The sequence below is a fragment of the Staurois parvus genome, unplaced genomic scaffold, assembly GCF_062004578.1.
Source record: "Staurois parvus isolate SC_StPar_1 unplaced genomic scaffold, SC_StPar_1.0 ptg000098l, whole genome shotgun sequence".
Taxonomy (NCBI): Eukaryota; Metazoa; Chordata; class Amphibia; order Anura; family Ranidae; genus Staurois; species Staurois parvus.
Genome location: NW_028317894.1, coordinates 7,094,012 through 7,114,566, shown reverse-complemented (window position 1 = coordinate 7,114,566; position 20,555 = coordinate 7,094,012). Strand labels below are relative to the sequence as shown.

The 20,555-nt window shown below is 42.1% G+C and overlaps 1 protein-coding gene across 1 annotated transcript in view; it reads left to right on the top strand.

The window, feature by feature from the left end:
• The window catches only part of LOC149467872 (uncharacterized), a gene marked incomplete at its 5' end in the record, with an annotated part of 29,118 nt that extends 9,263 nt beyond the window's left edge, over positions 1-19,855 (top strand). Inside the window, 11 exons of the mRNA XM_089671080.1 lie at positions 1,599-1,704; positions 3,729-3,919; positions 5,310-5,415; positions 7,261-7,430; positions 10,116-10,189; positions 10,987-11,114; positions 13,294-13,483; positions 14,838-14,976; positions 15,052-15,154; positions 16,301-16,402; positions 19,784-19,855. Of these exons, the coding sequence (XP_089527206.1) occupies positions 1,599-1,704; positions 3,729-3,919; positions 5,310-5,415; positions 7,261-7,430; positions 10,116-10,189; positions 10,987-11,114; positions 13,294-13,483; positions 14,838-14,976; positions 15,052-15,154; positions 16,301-16,395 (1,302 nt within the window). The remainder of the gene's footprint in view (positions 1-1,598; positions 1,705-3,728; positions 3,920-5,309; positions 5,416-7,260; positions 7,431-10,115; positions 10,190-10,986; positions 11,115-13,293; positions 13,484-14,837; positions 14,977-15,051; positions 15,155-16,300; positions 16,403-19,783) is intronic.
• Between the last annotated feature and the right edge of the window lie 700 nt (positions 19,856-20,555).

Sequence of the window (20,555 nt, the reverse complement as noted above, 5' to 3'; positions counted from 1 at the left end):
TGGAGCCCCAGTCCGAGGGAGACTGACAGTCGTCTTTAGCCTCCATTTTCTAACAATTGCTCCAACAGTTGATCTATTTTCACCAAGCTGCTTGGCAATTGCCCCATAGCCCTTTCCAGCCTTGTGGAGGTCCATTTTTTTGTCTTTGACAGCTTTTTGGTCTTGCCCATGGTGGTAGCTGGCATCTGACTGTGGGGTGGACAGGTCTTTAAAGAGCTCACAGGTGCTACTAAGTTAGATTGAGTGGAGTAGAGGTGGACCTTTTTAAAGGCACAGTAACAAGTCTGAGAGCCAGAATTCTTGCTGTTTCTTAGGTGTTCAAAATACTTATGTTCAGCAGTGCAAGACAAATTCTTTAAATCATACAATGTGATTTCCTGATTTATTTATTACCCCCCCCCCCTTCAGTGATCCAAAGAATTGCTCTCATACACTTTTTTTTTTTTTCTTTTTTAAAACAGATTTGTCTCAAATCCCCTAGAGGCAAGTCTCATATTGTAGATTTATGCACATGTCTATGGTCTCAATTCTCAGGAAAGTCTTATGTCTCTAAATGGTAATGCATTTCCTAAAACTATCAATGTGAGATGAATGTGTAGAGAACTTAAGGAAATGTACCTGGTCGCTCACAATTCGTGTAACTGCCATTAAACACTTCAAAAGATGGTATCTGACTCCAGTTAGATTGTGTGGGGTTTTTTTTTTTTTTTTAAATTTGCCCCTGACACTTAGAACAAAAATGAGAGAAGTAAATATACAGTTTGTGTTAATTGACATTTATTTACTCAGCAGTTCTCCAGAGATTTTACTATTTCATGTCGGTCACCTGTAAATCTTGCTATTGAGAATTTTGATTTGTACTGCATAGCCAAATGCATTTTTCTCAGATGGGTTTCTTCAGGGGTTATGTATTCTGATTAGTTCTCAATGCATGACAGATCCATCCAGCTACACTAGTCAAATCAATTGGTGGTTGCCATCAAATTGCAAATTCCTGGTGAAATGTTGAGCATCACACGAGGGTTATGGTTTCCACCTACCCAAATTTCCTATGAACTCTCCACTGTCTTGAAATCCGCACAAATGTAGTGTGGTCTGGGACCCCTCATGTGATGTCTAAGACTATGGCTTTTTTTTTTTTTTCACATGCCATAATATTGATTGAGATTTCAACTACAAAGTGATTTCTTTGACTATTGTGGCTGGATCAATTTTCCCTTTAAAAGTTTAATCCCAGCTGTTATGGTCACGTGGATCTTGGATCCATTAAGAAATCAGAACGCACAACCCACTTTCCCTTGAAGACCACTACTTTACTGGCAGCTGTGGATGTTCACAAAATAGTATGCTTCTGTATGAGCACCACCTTCTAGGGAAAATATATAACCTTTTTTATAGGTTCTGTAGCATGACCTACACCAGCTTCTACAAGAACTTTTTTTTTTTTTTTTTAAAGGTATTCTAGATGGGAACACTAGATATTTGAAGTGCATATCGGTTTGTGAATTCCAGCAATAAAATGGGTTGGTTTTCTTTCAGGATTTTTCAGATTTAAAAACTTCTTACATTTTTGTAAAGTGTGCTTGTTTTTTTGTTAGGATCTTCTAAATGGCATACTTTTCATCCTGAATGTTACCTTTGGATTCAATATCATTCCTAATGATGAGACCTTCACTGCCTCCTATACCATTGAATACTTTATGCGTAAGTAATACAAACCTTACAATTGCTTTTAAACTATAATGCACTTGTATACAGTACATTGCCATGTTATAAAAGGATTTCCCATTTAACAGATTGCTGATCTGCTGTAACTTGCATAATCTCCCTGCAAGGGCCTATACTCCCATCCTGGCACAGCCGAGCTGAAACTGGAAACCTTTCATAGGGCATCTGCATGCCATGCCTTTTTGAGGGATAGGGATTTAACCTTGGGTGACTCAGAAGCCCAGGCAATGCCTTGGCTGAAACTACTGCACTAAAGCACTCTAGTTTGGTATATAAACACCTCGGTAGGAAAGATGAATTGGACAAATGTACATGCTTGTTCAGGCCAGTGACTCAAATACTGAGTCAAGTCAGATCATTTTCTGAACCGTGACTCTAAACTGATTATTGGATCACATGGCAGCCACAGAATTGTCTTATTAGGATGCAGAATGGCTTACTTGGTTCCTAAAAGGGCAGGATTTTTAGAGTATGTAAAATTGCACTTTTTGCACCAACTTGATATGAAGGACAAAGCACTCCCATTTAAAGTGCTACTAAACTCAGGATCCTGCATTCACTATATCTGGTCTCCCGCAGTCCACAGAACATGGGAGTGCAGTTTTTTTTTTAGTAAATATGAACTGCTAAATACCTTAGCAGTTAGTGCTTGGCTGGACACTGATTGTCACAAGACTGCTGTTTTTAAGCTTTTGGGAGGAGTTTTCTTTACAGATAGAGGTTAGGGATTCTGCATCCTAGAGTACAGTGCTGATTGGCCCTGTTAACTTGCACTATCCCAAGGAAAAAATACTCTTGCGGTACACACCAACTGAGCATGTGCAGGGTGAATCCACAGTCTTATCAGGAGATGAGGGGGACACTAAGAAGCTGAGGATCACAAGTCAGGATCAGTGGTTTTACACAATGCAGACTATTAACCCCTGTAATGCAATACTGGACACAAACCAGAAACTCGTGCACACGATACAAAAGTATGTTTAGCCAGCACTTGAACCAATAATTCGAAGCATGTGAGAACCACTACCAAATGAACACCTGTCCTGGCATGTCATAGCATTCACTTGGCACCCCAAGAAATAACCCATCTGTAGTATTCTTGCACTGTCAAAACCTTGTGTGTATAAAAAGATATATTGTATAGTCAGTCTGCATAACACACCAATGTGTGCATTTCAGCATGAAATGGATTCATCTTCTGACAGCGTCACAGCATAGAATTAATACATTACCAAAGCTACGGGAAGAAACAGACCCCATCGGAATCGTAATGCACAGGGGGTCACAGAGAAGCCTTAAACAAAACCAATTCAATGAGCCCATATAGCCTTGGCAAAAATCCCAGTGTCAGAGCGTCTCCTCTTTTGCTTAGGAAGGCTCCCAACTTGACTGTATTCAAGCTTCCTGTTACCCTGTTTCTGGCATCTTTCCTGAAATGGGTGGGTGCCACTCCAGGAGGAGCCAGCAGAAAAGTCCCTTGAAGATAAATCGTGCCCAGCCACATTACTGGCAAACAATGTCTTATCTCATTATCTCACTTTTTGCCACAAACCAGCTTATCTACCCTTAACAAAGATTTATAACTTTAAAATATCTCTAAATGCACAAACAAGTTCTTATCTAATTTTAAGCAGTCTAAGGTAACATTTCTAGATGTCACAAACGCGTTCAATCCCAAACTCTTATCTGCTTTAAGCAGTCTGTCTTGTGACTTCCTTTAGCCTGGAGACATGACATCCATGTAATTTCTCGTGCTTCTGGCATATGGGCAGCTATGCTTTATTGTAAAAATTCCCCAAGAAACAAAGGCAAAAATATTTCATAGGCATTACAACCCCTTAGGTCCCACAGTGAATATAATAAGCATGCTTTACTGTATATACAGACTGATTTTACTGTTGTGGGTTTAGTAACACTTTAAGGTACCCCAAGAGTATATCAAAGCACAAATAACATGTGGTGAGTAGCTAAGTACTTAACTATTTATTTTTGTGGTTTAGCCTATCCTACTGTTGGACCCTGTGATCGACAAGGCTCCATGCTCACTACTACCATTGGTAACCTGGATCCAAACTGGAATATATACATTAAAGATACACTGGCAACTACTAGCAATGGATTACTTTCAAGCAGGAACCAGACTTCTTCTACGGTTAAGGTCGATGAGCGATCTGATGTAGTCATGAATGAGGTAACTGAGTTTTCTTTAAGTTTGTCTTCTGAATCTTGGGCATGGTTCTTTAACCTCCTGACCAATATTTAATGTTCAAATGTATTACATTCTTGGTCCAAGCCAGGGGTCTCAACTTTTTAAATGGCCAATTTACTGTCAAACTTTAGAGGGGCTGCACTGTGGCCATTGGGAGTAGAAAATGTCCCAGAATCAGTTGAAGTAAACCATGCCCCATCCTTTGTCATGGGGAGGAATTACAACCCATTGTTGGTAGGAATAGTATCCCATAATTGGTGTGGTGGGGAGAAATTGTACCCTATCGTTGATTCAATTGGGAGGAATTGTGCCCTGTGAATGGAAAAGTGCCCCAAGGGCCAGATAAAAGCAAGCAAAAGGCCTCATCTGGCCCCCATGCCGCAGTTTGCTTACACCAGTGGTCTAACACTAATTAAAAAAAACTTTTTTTGTCTACTAAATCCTGTTTGTTTGCACAAAATTGATTACTAGGATGCTGAACAGTTGAGCCACAGCTTCCCCCTTTTTTTTTTTTTTTTTTTTATTATATGGCTCTGGTAAGGTTAGGGTAACTAGGCTGATTCTGCCTTAACAGACAACCTCCCCTTGGTAAACAGGGCCCTGTGATAGTGAGGTCACTGGGGCAGGGGAAGAACGGGCCACATACAATCAGCCCCCCAAATCCTGGAGAGAACTGAGGCCACTTCTATTTACTCTACAATGGCCAAGCATATCTATGTAACCAGCAGGAGCTGCTCAAAGCACCCACTAGTTTGACAGCTGTCATATCACAGGAAGAGGAAGGGGATGTCTGATCTTTCTGTACCTGATCTCTTCTGTGCTGGATTGATCTTTACTGCAGCTGTGAGTGGCAATCACAGCTGCAGTAAAGACAGAACAAAACAGCAATTTCCCATGTTGTGCAATGTAAGGGAACAGTGAGCCCCAGAGGATACACAACTGCCAAGAACTCCAAGTTAAAGGGGCCTACTTCTAAGCATGGTGAGTAAATGGGCACTCCACTGCCATAGTAACTACTGGTTAACATGCCAAGCCTGAAGTCCTTGTGTAGACTTGGAGTGGCTAGAGTCCCTAATGTCTGAATTGGTCTGCATATTGGCCTGGTTCTCCAGATGTGCTGAGGCATGACTCTTGGCCAGCACAGCAGAGGCAGATGTCAGAGTGCTGCTGGTTTTAAATTGCCCACTTCACTGAACATGTTGCAGGGCTTTGCCCCAGCATTTGCTTCTGGTAGTTGGGTGGTAGCAGCCTAAAGAGCTAGTTAGAATTCATACCACTGAAAGAACCATATTGAGTGTCCATGTATCCTTCCTAATCAAGGAAAAAATATCATGCAAAGAGCTTGAATTTTTTTTTGTTTTTTTCCCCCCAGGCTGCTGGAACTGGTATAATAACTACATTTCCAATAAATATAAAGGATCGTGCTGGAGCCACAATCTATTCATTAGTCATCAACTGTGAATCGGTGATCCCAGTTGGTAAGGAGCTGGATTAATAGAATGGTTGCTGTCTTTCTGACAAAACATTACATCACAGGGTAGGCTCAGATCACAAAGATGGGGAAATGGTATTTATCAATACATCAAATGGCTCCTCATTCTGATCTTTAAATCACAACAAACTAAACTGTGCATTATCTGGTGTTGGCCTCCTATAATTCCCTGCACAGCAGCACTAAATATCATGGAAGGATCTAGCCAATTGGGAAAGGAAGGTTGATGTCTGTCAGTGAGATTGAGACTGGTTTACTTAAAATGTATTGTCCATTGAGAGTCACAGGAATTGGGACAGCTGGGTGGCAGTGTACCAACCTCCTTTAGGCAGCAATCTAAAACCTTAAACCAGCCCCTATGTTGCCCTTGCTTATAAGTCATGCCTCATTTTTGCTGGTATCCTAGGAGATTGGATGAGTTCATATCACTTGCTTATGCTTTCCAACCTGCTTGCACAAAGTTCCACCATGCAAATAGGCGATTGAGCTGCTGAACCAGGTATATGGTCTTTTAAAGCTCATACTACTGCAAAAATCTTCTGATTTAGTATTTGAAACCTGAGAATTGGGTACAACCCATGCAATGGCTTAATCCTGACGATGTGATCCTGATTTTGTATCTTTCAGTTGGCCTTTCCTTATCTACTGTAACAGGCAGGATGTTGCATAAGTTAATGGTGTTACTACCTTTAGTGACTTCAGACAGTTTAAACCTCCATATACAGAACTAATTTTGAATTAACTGAAATGGCTGTCTTCTGGTGGTGACCTTGATTTGTGAATGTGGCACTGTTCTCCAAAGCTTACTTTCCTGAAGTAAAGGATAATATATAGCTGTTAACTACATTGTTTCAAGACTTAGCTAGCCTGTACAGGTGTTTGTACATTTTCACCTTTTGCTTGGATTGACTGTTTCCTGATCCCTCATTTCATTGAGCCCCATAATTCTGTACAAGTTTCAGAGGTGCTTTCTCCTGGTTTGTAGCCCCTGGTTGTAGCTTGATGGGTAGTTGAGGCTTCCCACTTTGGCCCTTCTATTCCATCTAGCCCTCAAATCAGACATTAATATCTTTGATACGGACATAGGATTTTCACATTGAATCTCTGTGGCTATTGTCCGCCCTTCAGGTCAACTGCTTTGAGACGTTCCGTGTATCTGTCCCTCAATAGAAAAGTTTTGCACTGCTGTCTTTATGGAATTACCCAATTGTGGTGATGGCCTTGTGTACTAATCATTGGAGGCAGGGATATACAGGGGGTTGGCTTATTTTGTTCATCAGTGTCCCAACCTCTTGTACACAATGGTGTTACCTTGTTATCTTGGTCTTCATTTGTGATTCCTGTGTACTTCAATGGACTCAGATGGTTGGCACAAATTTTTACTCTTTGGAAAGTGTTCACTGAGCTTAGTAAATGGGGTGAAGTGGAGGGTCTACATCTGTGATCAAATCGGATTTTCGCTTGAAAATTTTTGCTGTGTTCACTTCAATCATGCATGTTAAAAAGATGAAGCCAAGTACTGTTTCCAGCATATAGATTCCACTGTATTAAGACAGAATAAATACTTACAACACATCAGTTGACTTTCAAGTTCTCAGTTGAGGGATCGTGAAGTCATAACATTGGGTAGTAAAAAAAGTTTATAGCAGCCTCTGCAGTTTGTAGGATTGATGTATTTAAAGCTGAATGCCAGGCAATTAGTTTACAAATAGGCACAGAATCTGGATAATGTATATTAATTTTTTTAATGGCGATAGCCGCCCATTTTAAGAACTTTTACAAATTGTTCCGTAAACTTGGCTTTTTTTTTTTTTTTTTTCCTCCCCTCTAGTTTGCCTCCCGCAAGGAATTATTCAGGTAACCGTGGCTAAAGTCCAAAATATACAAGATATGGATATGTCTCTGCTAAGACTGAGAGATCCCACCTGTCGACCAGCTAGCTTTGGTGCAAACAACGCCTACTTCTCTTTCTTTGCAAATGCCTGTAGATCTACAAGAAAGGTATGAAATGCTCATGAGCAGAAACTGCTTTGTGACTTTGCCAATCAGTAATCTGGTAGAGGGGAGATTTTAAATGATGGCTGTGCCCCTGTCATTGGGATGGAAAGTGATAGGGGTAGAGGGAGCACCAAACATTTGAACAATTATCAGAACAAATATGCTCCAAAATATTTGATACTTTGGTGCAGGGGCTGATATGAAGGATATTTAATGCAAAGATTCCATTCTAATGTCCTGAATATGTACAGTATGGCCAATTTACATGCCAGCATGGTTTTGTAAATGGTTGATAACCGCTTGCCCAATGTTATGAATTTAATTTGGAAAAGCTTGATTAGCTGACTATTTCTAGCAGACTCTAGCTTCTAATATTACCAATGCAATGGGGAAGAACATACAGCATGAAACTGGGCTTCCCCAAAGAACTGGCATGCAAACCTATGAACATGAGGCTGATTCAACTAAAGGAATTGAAAATATTCCCTCCATAAAATGAAGATTTACTTTAAACTGTTCATTATTGGGTATTAAGGGTTGGGTTTTTTGTTTTAACATGACCCAATTTCCCAAGCTATAAATGCCTTTTTTAGTAAATGACGTCTTTCATCACTTGTGAAATTCTACTTTTGAATGTTGTAATGGTGGAATAGCAGGAGTCCTGGTTCCTTTAAGAATAAGCTTGGGTATGAGAGACTTCATGTAACAATGCTGGGCTGATCAGGGCTGTTGCACGTGTCCATAGCATTGTGTAGGTGCAAGGTGTGACTGCAGCAATGCAGATTACAGAAGCTTGGCTTTTCACTCCAAGCAGTTGAACAGAGCAGCACAGTAGTAAAAGTATATGCTGCTGGAAAGCAAAATTAAGGAATAATTTTTTGCCTTGCAAGCATGACATTGGCCAAAGTTTGCTGTTCTCTTTAAAGAGCTGTCCAGACAGTGTACTTTTTTTTGGGGGGGGGGTCTGCCTGCCCTGCTCTGCTCTACATAAAGGATTGAGTGCAAGGAATCTGCTCCATCTACTGGTGGTGATGCCATGAAGATTATATTTCTGTAATGCACTCATGTAGTCTTTGTAGATCACAAACTGTTAGGACTTGGATAAACTTATTCAGGGTCTGTCTGCTTCTGTTTGCTCAATCCCACGCTTCTATAGCAGATAATTGTGGAAAGTAGAACTTAATGTATATGGCGTTTTCACACTGTAGCTAAGCTTGCAGTAACCTCTGCTTTTAGGAGTTTCAAAGGCAGGGGTACAAAATGTACCCCCTCCTACAGCTCTGTACACATCGAAATATTGGCTGGTTCAGCAGATACCAGCTGACATTGAGATCATGTGTACAGCCGTCTCAAACAGTCTAATGCTGGGTACACGGGTCCAAATATCAGCTGGTTCCAATGACCGGCTTTTGTTGAAGGGGCATTCTAAAAACCACCAGCAGCCAATGTTCTCTGGATGTAACTGGCTGGGAGTGGTCAATGTGTACTGGGAGGGGGAGTAGTCCCCCTGTTGGTACAGCATTCTCCTCCACTGTGCGTTGTGTTCTAACATTGCTTTGTCAGTACAGCTATCTGTGGGGTTTGTTTTTCTTCAGCCTGCTGGGTTGAATGAAGAAATTATATACCAGGCATAACAGTGCAACAAGCAATTGTTCCACATGCTGTGATTCAAAGGGCACGCTCTCATGCTAGACATACTTCCTTTTTTTTTTTTTTTTTTTTTGTTGCATTTCTACCCTTATTCAGAGCTTAATCATAGGGATTGTTGGGTCACTTTTACAAAACTCCCATGCAGGTAAGAGGCACCTGGTGCACTTGCTTTAGGTGTAGGCAACTTATGTACCACCTGAAGTCTGGTCAAAACTCAGATGACATCACATCCTGCCTTGTTGCTAGGACATTCCAAAGATACTCTCAGCAGTTAAATGCCCACTCCCACCATAAGTGAGCTCTCAAGACCTGCAAGGTCTGCTGCCTCCATTAGTATTGCTGATCTGAGCTACTGGACGGCAGAGAACACATGCAAGGGGGTTTGAAATGGTTGGAAGTGTCTTGGCAAAAAAGCAGAATGGGATAATGCCATCTCTGGGAGTTTTCAGTCAGGCTTCTGGAGGTGCATAAATCACACACCCCCTATAACAAAGGCATTATTCAACTTAATTCAAAGCAAGCTGTTAGTTTATCTATTCGCACCCCTTACCTGTAGGCACCCTCTACCTGCATTTCATGGGTGTGGGGTTTTTTACCTTTTTGTAAAGTCAAAGTAACCTTATGCTGTCTTAAGCATTTTGGCATGTTCAGGGCTCAAAACTACATTTCAGATAATTATGCCAGTTCAAAAAGTGGTCCAGATCACTACTTGGATTGTGACAGAATTGACCACAATCTTGCAATAACACTTGCAGAAACAGTGGCGCAGCATTTCCAAATGTTTAGTCAGAGGTGCATGATTTTGTGCCATAAGGTTATACCTCAGTGTGAAGGTGTTAGTTGGCCTCAACTCTAGGAAGTGAGGTTGCAGAGAAACTGGCACATGTCAGTCCATTCAAGGAGATCTTACTGCCATCCTCTAGTGTAGGCCAAACATGTACAGAAGGTGCCTAAGCTTTGTGTGGTGTGTAGTTTTTTCTTTTTTTTTTTTTTTTTTTGTGTACGGCTCTATTTAATTCAATCTGACTTTCTCTCTAGTTTGAAAATGACTGGATGATTTATGACAATGAGATAAGCTACTACAGTTCAGCATCTGGAAAACCAACATTCATGTAAGATTTTACAGGATTACTATCTGAACAGTTACTAACTAAATCTTTTCTAATATGGCTGCTTCTATTTGGGATGCTTGGTAAGATGGGCACTCACTAGCTTCAGCACTGATGTAGCAGACTTCTCTGCTACATTGGGTAGATATACCCAAGGTTACTAAAGACTATGTTGGAAGTTACTCATGCTGTTAAAGTGTTGGCAGTACTGTATTTTGCACACGTATGTTAATACGACTGGTTCAATTGAGGGGGCACTGGTAATGTAAAGTAGATTTTTTTTTTATTAAGGGGTCAAGGTAAGCTGGCCTAGGAGGTAATCTTTATGCAGTGGCTTTATATAGGGGTAGATGCCCAAGTTGAACTGCACTGTATGTTTTAGAGTTTGAAAGTACAAACATACCACCTTGCTTTGTGGTTGGGTTCTGGAATGGGAGGATATGACCAGTTTTTTGCCACCTGCTGGTGTAGTTAATATGGGAAAGTTTCCAGAACTTCAAGACTCCATACACACTTTAAAACAGAGCCGTTGCCGGTTAGGGTTTTCCAGCAACTGGCTGCGGGCTGCAGCCCCACTGAAAGCAATGGGAGGCTGACAGCTTTATTTGCATTTGCTGCTGCCTGTATGTAATCCCATATGGAGCGGTTTACCCGAGATGGTTCTGGGCATGGATTGTCCTCATCTAGGGAAAATCAGTCACTGGAAATCCTACAAGGTCTCCAGTATGTAATCGGTAATGGGGCCAAATGCTCTTTAAAACTGCAGATGTCTAATCTGTTAATTGCATATGATTTTGCAGAATGAATGTCACATGCAACTACACAACTAATGGTACCATAGTGGCTGCGTACAGTTATCAGAACAACCCAACACCAAGTGCACAATCGGTAATGGCATCACTCGATTTGATTTTGAGATTGAGTAAAGGTAAGTCATTGGAATTTTGTGTTTTGCATATAACTGATGGTTTGATAAATCGACATGGCACGTGCAATGTTTGCAAGCATGCAGTTATAGCTAGCTTTGCAACGGTTTTGGGTTAGGATAATTTTGCACTGGCTTAGAGTTTTTAACCTTTTTTTCTGATGAGGGCTGCCATTCCATGAATCAAAGTACTGAAGCCAAAATGTTTGAATAACTGACACCTTCTGTAAGTGCTAGTAGTTTGGTTAAGTTGGCATCTAGTCGCGCTTCAGAAATTTTTTTTTTGTTTTTGCCCAGAATAGTCCTACTTTAGGGAGAAACTGTCTTGTGATTGATGCATTTTATAGGTCCTTTTAACTCTTCCAGGGCATTAATGGAACCGATTTTTGTATATTGATGCTTTAGTAAATACAAGTTCTTGCAAGTACAAGTACAATCGAGTACTGTATTGCACTGTATTTTGCCCATAGCAAAGCAACAGGTTTGTATCGCAGGCAGCAAAGTAACTACATATGCAGTCCCTTCCTGTGGTCCTGCCAGACCTCGAATACTGTTGCAGTCCCTTCCTGTGGTCCTGCCAGACCTCGAATACTGTTGCAGTCCCTTCCTGTGGTCCTGCCAGACCTCGAATACTGTTGCACTCCCTTCCTGTGGTCCTGCCAGACCTCGAATACTGTTGCACTCCCTTCCTGTGGTCCTGCCAGACCTCGAATACTGTTGCACTCCCTTCCTGTGGTCCTGCCAGACCTCGAATACTGTTGCACTCCCTTCCTGTGGTCCTGCCAGACCTCGAATACTGTTGCACTCCCTTCCTGTGGTCCTGCCAGACCTCGAATACTGTTGCACTCCCTTCCTGTGGTCCTGCCAGACCTCGAATACTGTTGCACTCCCTTCCTGTGGTCCTGCCAGACCTCGAATACTGTTGCACTCCCTTCCTGTGGTCCTGCCAGACCTCGAATACTGTTGCACTCCCTTCCTGTGGTCCTGCCAGACCTCGAATACTGTTGCACTCCCTTCCTGTGGTCCTGCCAGACCTCGAATACTGTTGCACTCCCTTCCTGTGGTCCTGCCAGACCTCGAATACTGTTGCACTCCCTTCCTGTGGTCCTGCCAGACCTCGAATACTGTTGCACTCCCTTCCTGTGGTCCTGCCAGACCTCGAATACTGTTGCACTCCCTTCCTGTGGTCCTGCCAGACCTCGAATACTGTTGCACTCCCTTCCTGTGGTCCTGCCAGACCTCGAATACTGTTGCACTCCCTTCCTGTGGTCCTGCCAGACCTCGAATACTGTTGCACTCCCTTCCTGTGGTCCTGCCAGACCTCGAATACTGTTGCACTCCCTTCCTGTGGTCCTGCCAGACCTCGAATACTGTTGCACTCCCTTCCTGTGGTCCTGCCAGACCTCGAATACTGTTGCACTCCCTTCCTGTGGTCCTGCCAGACCTCGAATACTGTTGCACTCCCAATGCTGAAAAGCAGAATTGAGCTCCATGTTCCAATGTACATGTTTGAGCATAAAGTTCTGCATTATGGGGAGGGAGCTTTTTGGGAGGTGACAAATCTGGGACTTGGAAAGCTTAGTTGTGCCTTTATGGTTCCTACTTTAGAGAGTATTTGTCTGTTAAAATATGGGTCCAATTTAGGTGTAAACACTACCAACTTTGGATTAAATATACCAAAAAAGTTAAAGATCTATTCAGGAAGAGCAAAAGTGGTGATGCCAGCAATTCAGTAAGCTGATACTACTCAATATGCACTCAGTAAGCATTCTTTCCAACTCTAACTATAGAAATCGTTTCTTATTGAAAAGAGGGGGCAAGTGTTCCCTAGCCCTGAGCTAGGTTGACTAGAACAGGAAGTTTTTTTTACTGGCAGGATCACCAGGTACAAATAGAAGTGGAAGGAGCAAAGGCATGCTGGGGGAAAAAATGCGGTCACTGCATTTTGAGGACTGGTGAGCTGCAATATGAGGGCTGAGTGTAAAACTTACCAGTTTAATACAAATGAAGCTGTTTTGGGCAGCCTGGATTTTAGACCATTGGCACGTGTACTTCATGATAAGTGCCCTGAACATTGAACATGTGAACACAGCACCTACCTTGCTTTAATGTACCTGAACATTGTGTGGTTTTTTTTTTTTTTTTCTCCCTTTTACCAATGCATGCAATCTTTCCTCTTTAGATATTACCTATACTAACTTCTATGGAGATGTGGATTACCCAGTTGTGAAGTACCTGACTGAGCCCTTGTATTTTGAAATTGAGCTCCTGCACAGTTCAGACGCTCGGCTAGAAGTCTTCCTCGATTCCTGCTGGGCTACAGCATCACCTGACATGAACAGCTCACCCTCCTGGCTCATTGTCGTCAACAGGTGAAACCTTGCTCTCAGTTATTAAAGCTTGATTGGAAAGAATAGTAGGTGTGTAGAGTGAAGTATAGTTGTTTTGGTGAATGGAGCGCTTTGGCAGTGTTTTTAACTTGAAACTCAACTAGACAAATCTAGAAAGCAATTCAGCGTTGCTCAACTTGTTCCCCATGCAGAGACTCTACACTGGCAATATTTAGTGGTCTGACTCGATCTGACCTTGCACATGACTGGCCCTTCTTATTGTGGCAAAATTGATTACCAGGGTATCCACTAAAGAACTCTCAATCTCTCATCTGTATAGCTTTATCTTGGCAATTGATATTAGTGCACCCCCTCCCAGACATGTATAATGGTTGTATAACAGTTCATGTTATGCGTTGGGCTCATTACATTAGCCAAGGCTTGGCTCTGGTGGTGCATTTTTTAATTTGAGAACACCAGCTTTGAATTTTGAAACGTTACCTGCAATTTTTAATCGGAGACACTGGACTTTTTTGTTTTGCAAACCTTACCTTGGACTAACCTGGTTTGCACAATGTGTGCATACATCTTCTGGGTCCCAGTGTAGGTCTAGGTTTAGTTGGTGGTTTACAGCGGTGGGTCCTCTAAACCTTTTAAATGAAGAGCCAGTTAATTAACCAATAGGAGTAAACCATACTAAACCAGGTCAGTAGGAGAAAAAAATGCCCTGCTGTCTGTTTAGTGGTAGTACTAAATGCCCCAACATCACTGAACAGTGGGAGTCGCCTTGCAGTCTCCTTTTCCCACCTCCATGCTTTGTCTTCCAAATATGGACATAGTTTGGAGAGTGCTGCATTATAACATGGTAAGTGCACTAGTGCATCAATTTACACCAAAATAAATAACCTGCTGTGGTCCCAAGCTTTAACAAATTAGCAATCAAGTGTTTTGCTGTTGGCAACAGTTTAGAATATCTAAAAGCATATGGCTCTCAAAGTTGAGATGGACCTATAAATTAAAGCTCAACTCCAGCTAAGTCTTTTTTGAATGGGGGTTACAAAATCCCTGACGCTGCCCCAAAAAATTGGGATAATGGTTTAAATCAAATTAATGTAAGCACCACTGTCAGTGTCCCGTCCCACCCCCCCCCCCCCCCCCCCCCAGCAGCTTGGTCTGTGTGGACAGGTGAAAATTAAAGGGGAGGGGCCTACATAGAAAGTTAATGCAGCCACCACATCAGAATTGGTAAGCTGCAACATTTTGTCTGTGATGGAGATGTTGAAAACCATCAATTCTTCCACATTTGGTATTAAAACCCAAAGTGGCATACTTGTTTCAGTTGTGAATATGGGGAGTCACAAAATGGCATCATACTTGCTTATTTTTATTTCCCCAGTTGTGAATATGGGGAGTCGTACCCAACAAATTTCTTGAAAGTGACTGCAGATTCCAGAGTTCAGTTTCCATCTCACTTCAAGAGGTTTGAAGTAAAAACATTTACTTTCATGGATGGTGACAATCCTTACACTGGAGCAGTGAGTATAGTCAATGGATCTTGAGGAAACCTAATGTGGATGTTGGAGCACTGACTTATTTATCTTCTCCTCCAGATCTATTTCCACTGTGATGTGATTATCTGTGATGCTTCAAACCTGTCTTCTGATCCAGTATGCACCGGAGTCGGATCATGCATCCCTGCAAAACAGAGAATGGGTAGGCATGGTTGCTGCAGTCTCTAGACCCTAAAGTTTTGTAATGCAGTACTTGGTACCCCCACATTACAATTTACCTTCAGTTATTGCTGTACATGGCTAGACTTAACCATGGACAATCTTTTTAAGAATGGTACAACTGTGGGTGATCCTTGTAATAGCTTACCATTGGTTCGTGTGCATGCACCTTGGCTTGGAAATGAGGACATTTTGTACATGTAGCACTAGCCTCGTGAGGGCTGCTGTAAGACACGGGCCCCCAAAGGTTGCCCAGACCTTGCGAGCTGTCTAACACCCTGGGTTCAAACATAATTACTTTGTGCATTCAATTGTCTGTGCAATTGTTTCCTGTGTGCATTGACAACTGAACGCAATAGAGTATTTACTAAGAATTCAGTTACAGATAATTTGCATAAACATTTACATCTGCTAACCATTACCACAGCAGCCAGGTCCCTCCTTGCAGCTTCAGTCTGTAGTCCTAAATGGGAAAGCTTCCTCCGGGGTCCAAATTGTATAAGCTCCCAGCATTCCACTGCTCCTGCTGGCTGGAATTTGTAGTACATAACAGTATGGGGCCCCCAACCTGGCCCTGAGTCCTTTCTTGGTGCCCCTGAATACAATGTTGCTATTACAACTAAACACCTAGGGGGAGCGTTAGGTCAACATAGTTCCTTTTTATGTCTTACGATGGTACAGGTAGGTTAGCCAGAACTGGGCTACATACATGTGTCATTTTACTGCAATTTCTGGAGCCTGGAAAATCTGCTGTGCCCAGTTGCTGCTTTGCCAACATGGGAACATCTCTCAATGCCTAAAGGAAACCTGATATTTGGCTATTTGCTGACCTCTGATTATTCCCGGTCAGACATTTTAGAAGTTCTATTTTCCTTATGTCATTGTAGGCCATTAAAATGAAGACATAAGCATGGAAGCAGCTATCTCTGTAAATATATGGGTAACCTTAATCACAAACTAGTGTTTAGATTAGACCTATACCCAATCATGTTGAATTTGGGAGGTCACTGATGGGTTGCCTACCCTGCTGGCTTATTTTTTTTATTCCCCTGGTAAAACTGCAATCCTATTCACTATGGTTGTTCACTATGGTGGCTTTAAAATTCATGCAATTTTTGTCCCATTCCAGGGAGAAGTGTCAATGCCAATGGAGAGAACCCTCGCTCAGTTTCATCCGGAGCAGTAGTACTGCTGTCGCAGAGAGTCAAGTCAAATGTTGTATAAGTTTTGTGTAAGTATCACCTACAGTGATTTTATTCAGACCTGCATAAAAATGGGATGTTGCAGAAATGCAAAAACTGTCCAAGACCCAAAAGACATGGACCCCAAAAGGGGTTACAGATCCTTGTAAATGCTGGGACTAAACATATTTGCAGAGGGAGCTCAATACATGCATGAATGGCAAAACTCTTTTCCTGCTGAACCAGTAACTTTTGTTCTTTGCCAGTACATAGTTTGGTTTCTGGGCCTTGCCAAGCCATCACATGGTGTAGCATAACTATTTTTAAAGTGTACAAGATACAAGTCTTGAGAAATGAAAATACATTCAGCCTGAAACTGAATACAATGAACAAAACATGTAATATACGGCAATGCCATAACTAAAATGTGTACCGAGATTAAGTTTTATAAAGTAGACCTCCAATGAAGACAACTTGAGTCATTTTAAAATGTAACTGCGTCCCCATGAACCTTGAAAGACATGTGAAGCCGATACAAGTAACCGTTATGGCCAAGTGAGGACCAAGTAACCGTTATGGCCAAGTGAGGACCAAGTCTTTGCCACCAGGACTGACGTCCATTTAAAACCAATGACCAGCAGGACCAATAAGGGGGTGAATCTTTGAGTGGAGAATGGTTAAAAGCCTGTGGATTTTGTTTAGCTTACACAATGCAGTTGGATGTCAGGGCTGATATCTGGGTTCCTGAAATTCTGGAACAGGAAATTCCATCTTCATCTGAAATTCTTTCTTGGCTGACTAGCTCAGTCAATGGTCACAACAAAATCTACAATTTGCATATAATGTCCAATATCTAAACTCTAGTACATCTCCACCAAATTTGAAATGCATACAGCTTCTAGATATACCATGAAGACACTCGCCTCAAAGTAATTTGAGTTGTGATCATTATGTGGCATATATTAGGTTATAGTAAACATCACAAGTAGAGAGCGTATGTACTCTCCAGCGCCTTAGGATATGCACAGCCAAAAGGGAAGCCAAGGGTACCAGGACAGAGACAACCAAAAAAATGTTCCAGGGGTGCAGCCCTCAGATGGGGAAATCAGCCACTGGATAGAGAGAAAACGGGTGGCGCACACACCTAGTGCATTATCCAAGGTTTATTGTAGGAATTAAATCATAAAAACATACTCGCAGACGAAGCGTGTATCTAAAAAGCATAAAAAAATGACAATGGCCACAACGGCGGGCAAGGTGTTCTCACTGTCAGTGCAGTCAAATGTCTGATGCATTTTGGGGAAGAATCCCTTTCCTCAGAGCTGATGACCAACCTCTGATGCTGATGTATGATGAATGGAAAGTAAAGTAAGGGCCTCGCTGTTGATGCCTCATGAGTAGAGAGACCCATTGTAGAATTCTGCTTCTTGCATAATGTTGCAAATTCCTCTCCAGCACTTAAAAAAAAAAAAAAAAAAAAGCGGTCTCAAAGTTTGTTGGTTTTCTTTTTTTGGGGGGGAGGGGGATAACAAATGTCTATAATTGCCTGCTGTGTGCAGTGGTTTTGCACAGAGCAGCCTGGATCCTCCTCCTTGGGTCCCCTGCAGACTCCTGGCTTCTGTCGGCTGCCCCCCACAGCAAGCAACTTACTATGGGGGCACCAGCTGCTCCGTGTGTTCATTCACACGGAGCTGTGGCTTGGCCCCACCCTCTTTTCACTGACCACCTTCTCACTGACCACCTTCTCATTGGCTCACTGGCTGTGATTTGACAGCATGGGAGCAAATGGCTCCCACTTCTGTCTCAGCCAATGAAGCGTCAGACCTAGGACAGCCGAGGCTGTCATTCACATGGCTGGATCAAGATGAGGCTCAAGCAGGGGTGGACTGACCATTTGCAAACTCAGGCACTGCCCGAGGGCCCAGAGTCAGTAGGGGGCCCCATGGGATGCCCCTGGTACTTTTTTTTTTTTTTTTTTTTTTTTTTTGGGGGGAGTTAGGATAACATGGAGGGCCGTTTAGAGCAGTAACAAAAAATAACTTCTATGTTCATGCACACATTTTTAGAAGCTGTTAGTAGCTGTAGTGCTTACCAACAGAAAAAAACCCAGGGCCAGTGCATCCAAGAGCAACAGCATTTTGGCAGAAAAAATGTTTGAAATTAATGCTCAAGTGCTAAAGCATTAACATGCATTACACACAGCAATGGCCAGAATATTTAACTCCCAAGGCCTTGATGCCTGTAAAAGCAATACTTTAACAGGTCAGATGTTCTAAACACTTCTTGGCAGAAGCGTTTTGGCAGAGAACGTCCTGTGTGCATGTGGCCTGAAACAGAGTTCAAAATCTGGTGCAGCTCTGCAAAGGAGACCAATCTGCTTCCAGGCTTTAATGTGAAAGCTTAATTGAACAAGCTGAAGTTGGCAGATTGGCTACCATGCATAGTTGCACCAGATTTTGCACACTCAGTTTTAGTTGGGCAAGTCTTGTATGTTAAGCATCTGGCAAAAAACACTGAATCATGCTGGGAGAGCCTCTCTACTTGAAAGAGGAGCAATAAACTGAGAAGTGAGGGGAGATGTATGCAGCTTGAAAGTCTTGCAATTAAACGCATATCAGACACATGTTTAAAAAAGCTTGGAACTTGTAATGTTCCTTCTAAAGAAGCTTAAAATGCTCAATTTTAAGATTGTTAAATTTACCTACAGCACCACCTGCTGGTGAAATTTAGTATTGAGGCTACCTGAAAATGCATTTCTATAGGAACAGTTGTATTTTTACCACATTTTAGAAGGAATGAATATACATACTTTTGGGGCTGTGCAGAAGACTCAGGGATGGTCTGACTTTATTTGCTCAGTAATTCAGACCCTTTAACTTTACTATAAAACCATGGTGTCCAACCTGCATCCCAGCAGTCAGTGGAAGACACTGCAATGACAGTATGTCTAGCAGTCTCTTGCAACATGTTCCCAGTCTGAGCTCCAGCATATCTTCAGTCTGATCATCACTTGTGGTATGTCCAAACCATCTTCTGTAACATCTCATGTATTGAACATTATGGGGTGATTGTAGTCAACTTTCAAGACGAGTTGCCCCAGAGCTTAGAGAATGTGGCGAAGTTTCACTTGCAAAATTCCTTTGAACCTTACAAAGAATAACCAATCACAAGCAAGGAAAAATAAAACCAGCTTTTTTGCATGCATGTGATTGGATGATAGAAGTTGGCAAGGCTTCACAGTATTCACTAGGCTTTGGTGCAACTTCACTTGCAAAGCAAACCACTTATGTGTAGCCCTTTTGGGGTCAGGGGCCACAGTTGGCCTTCATTACCTTGTAAGTTGAACCTTGAAACCTTGTAAGTTGACAACCATTGCTATGGAACATAATGCATATAATTGTGACTTTAATTGTGTTTTTTTTTTCTTTCAGCTCAACATGATCATCCTCAATACTGTGTATTTTTAAGAGCTTTTTTGGTAATAAAAATTGAGGATAAACCTTTTTTTGGTGTCTTCATGTTTCACTCGGTGCGGTTAATGATGCAATGTGTATGGTATGTGGCTCGGAGTATTGTGTTATGCTCATGTTAAGGGTTTACACAGGTTTTTAATTCTGATAATTACTGCCATGCTGGCAGTTTTATCTGCACTACAGCGTAACATTAACCTCTGGGAAATTGCATTTATTTCAAAATGATTAAACCTCATGTTTAGTAGGGCCCTCTGTCCTAATCACAGTAGATCTAAACAAGATTTGCAGCTATAGGCAGTAGTTGTAATGGTTATGCAGCCTGGATCTGGCCCTGGCCTTTACAACAGTAATCCCTTCTCTCATAAGGGCAAATCTAAATTCCCAAATTTGCAAATGGGGCTTTCATTTGGTTAATGGTAATGGATTTTGTGTGTCCTTTCTCTCAAAGGAAAAATGGTAATTCTTAATGTAGCTGTGTTTCTTGCTACTATCATAACCAGGGGCAGACTGACAACTCATGGGGCCCCTGGGCAGTAGGGGATCATGGAGCCCGTGTCACCCACTCAAACCACACCCAAAAAGCCTACAAAAGGTACCGGGGCATCTCATAGGGCCCCCTACTGACCCCAGGCCCTCAGTCAGTGCCCACATGTCCAAATGGTCAGTCTGCCCCTGATCATAACCCACCACAAAACCTAAATGCTCCTGACAATTGCAATGATGCCACCTG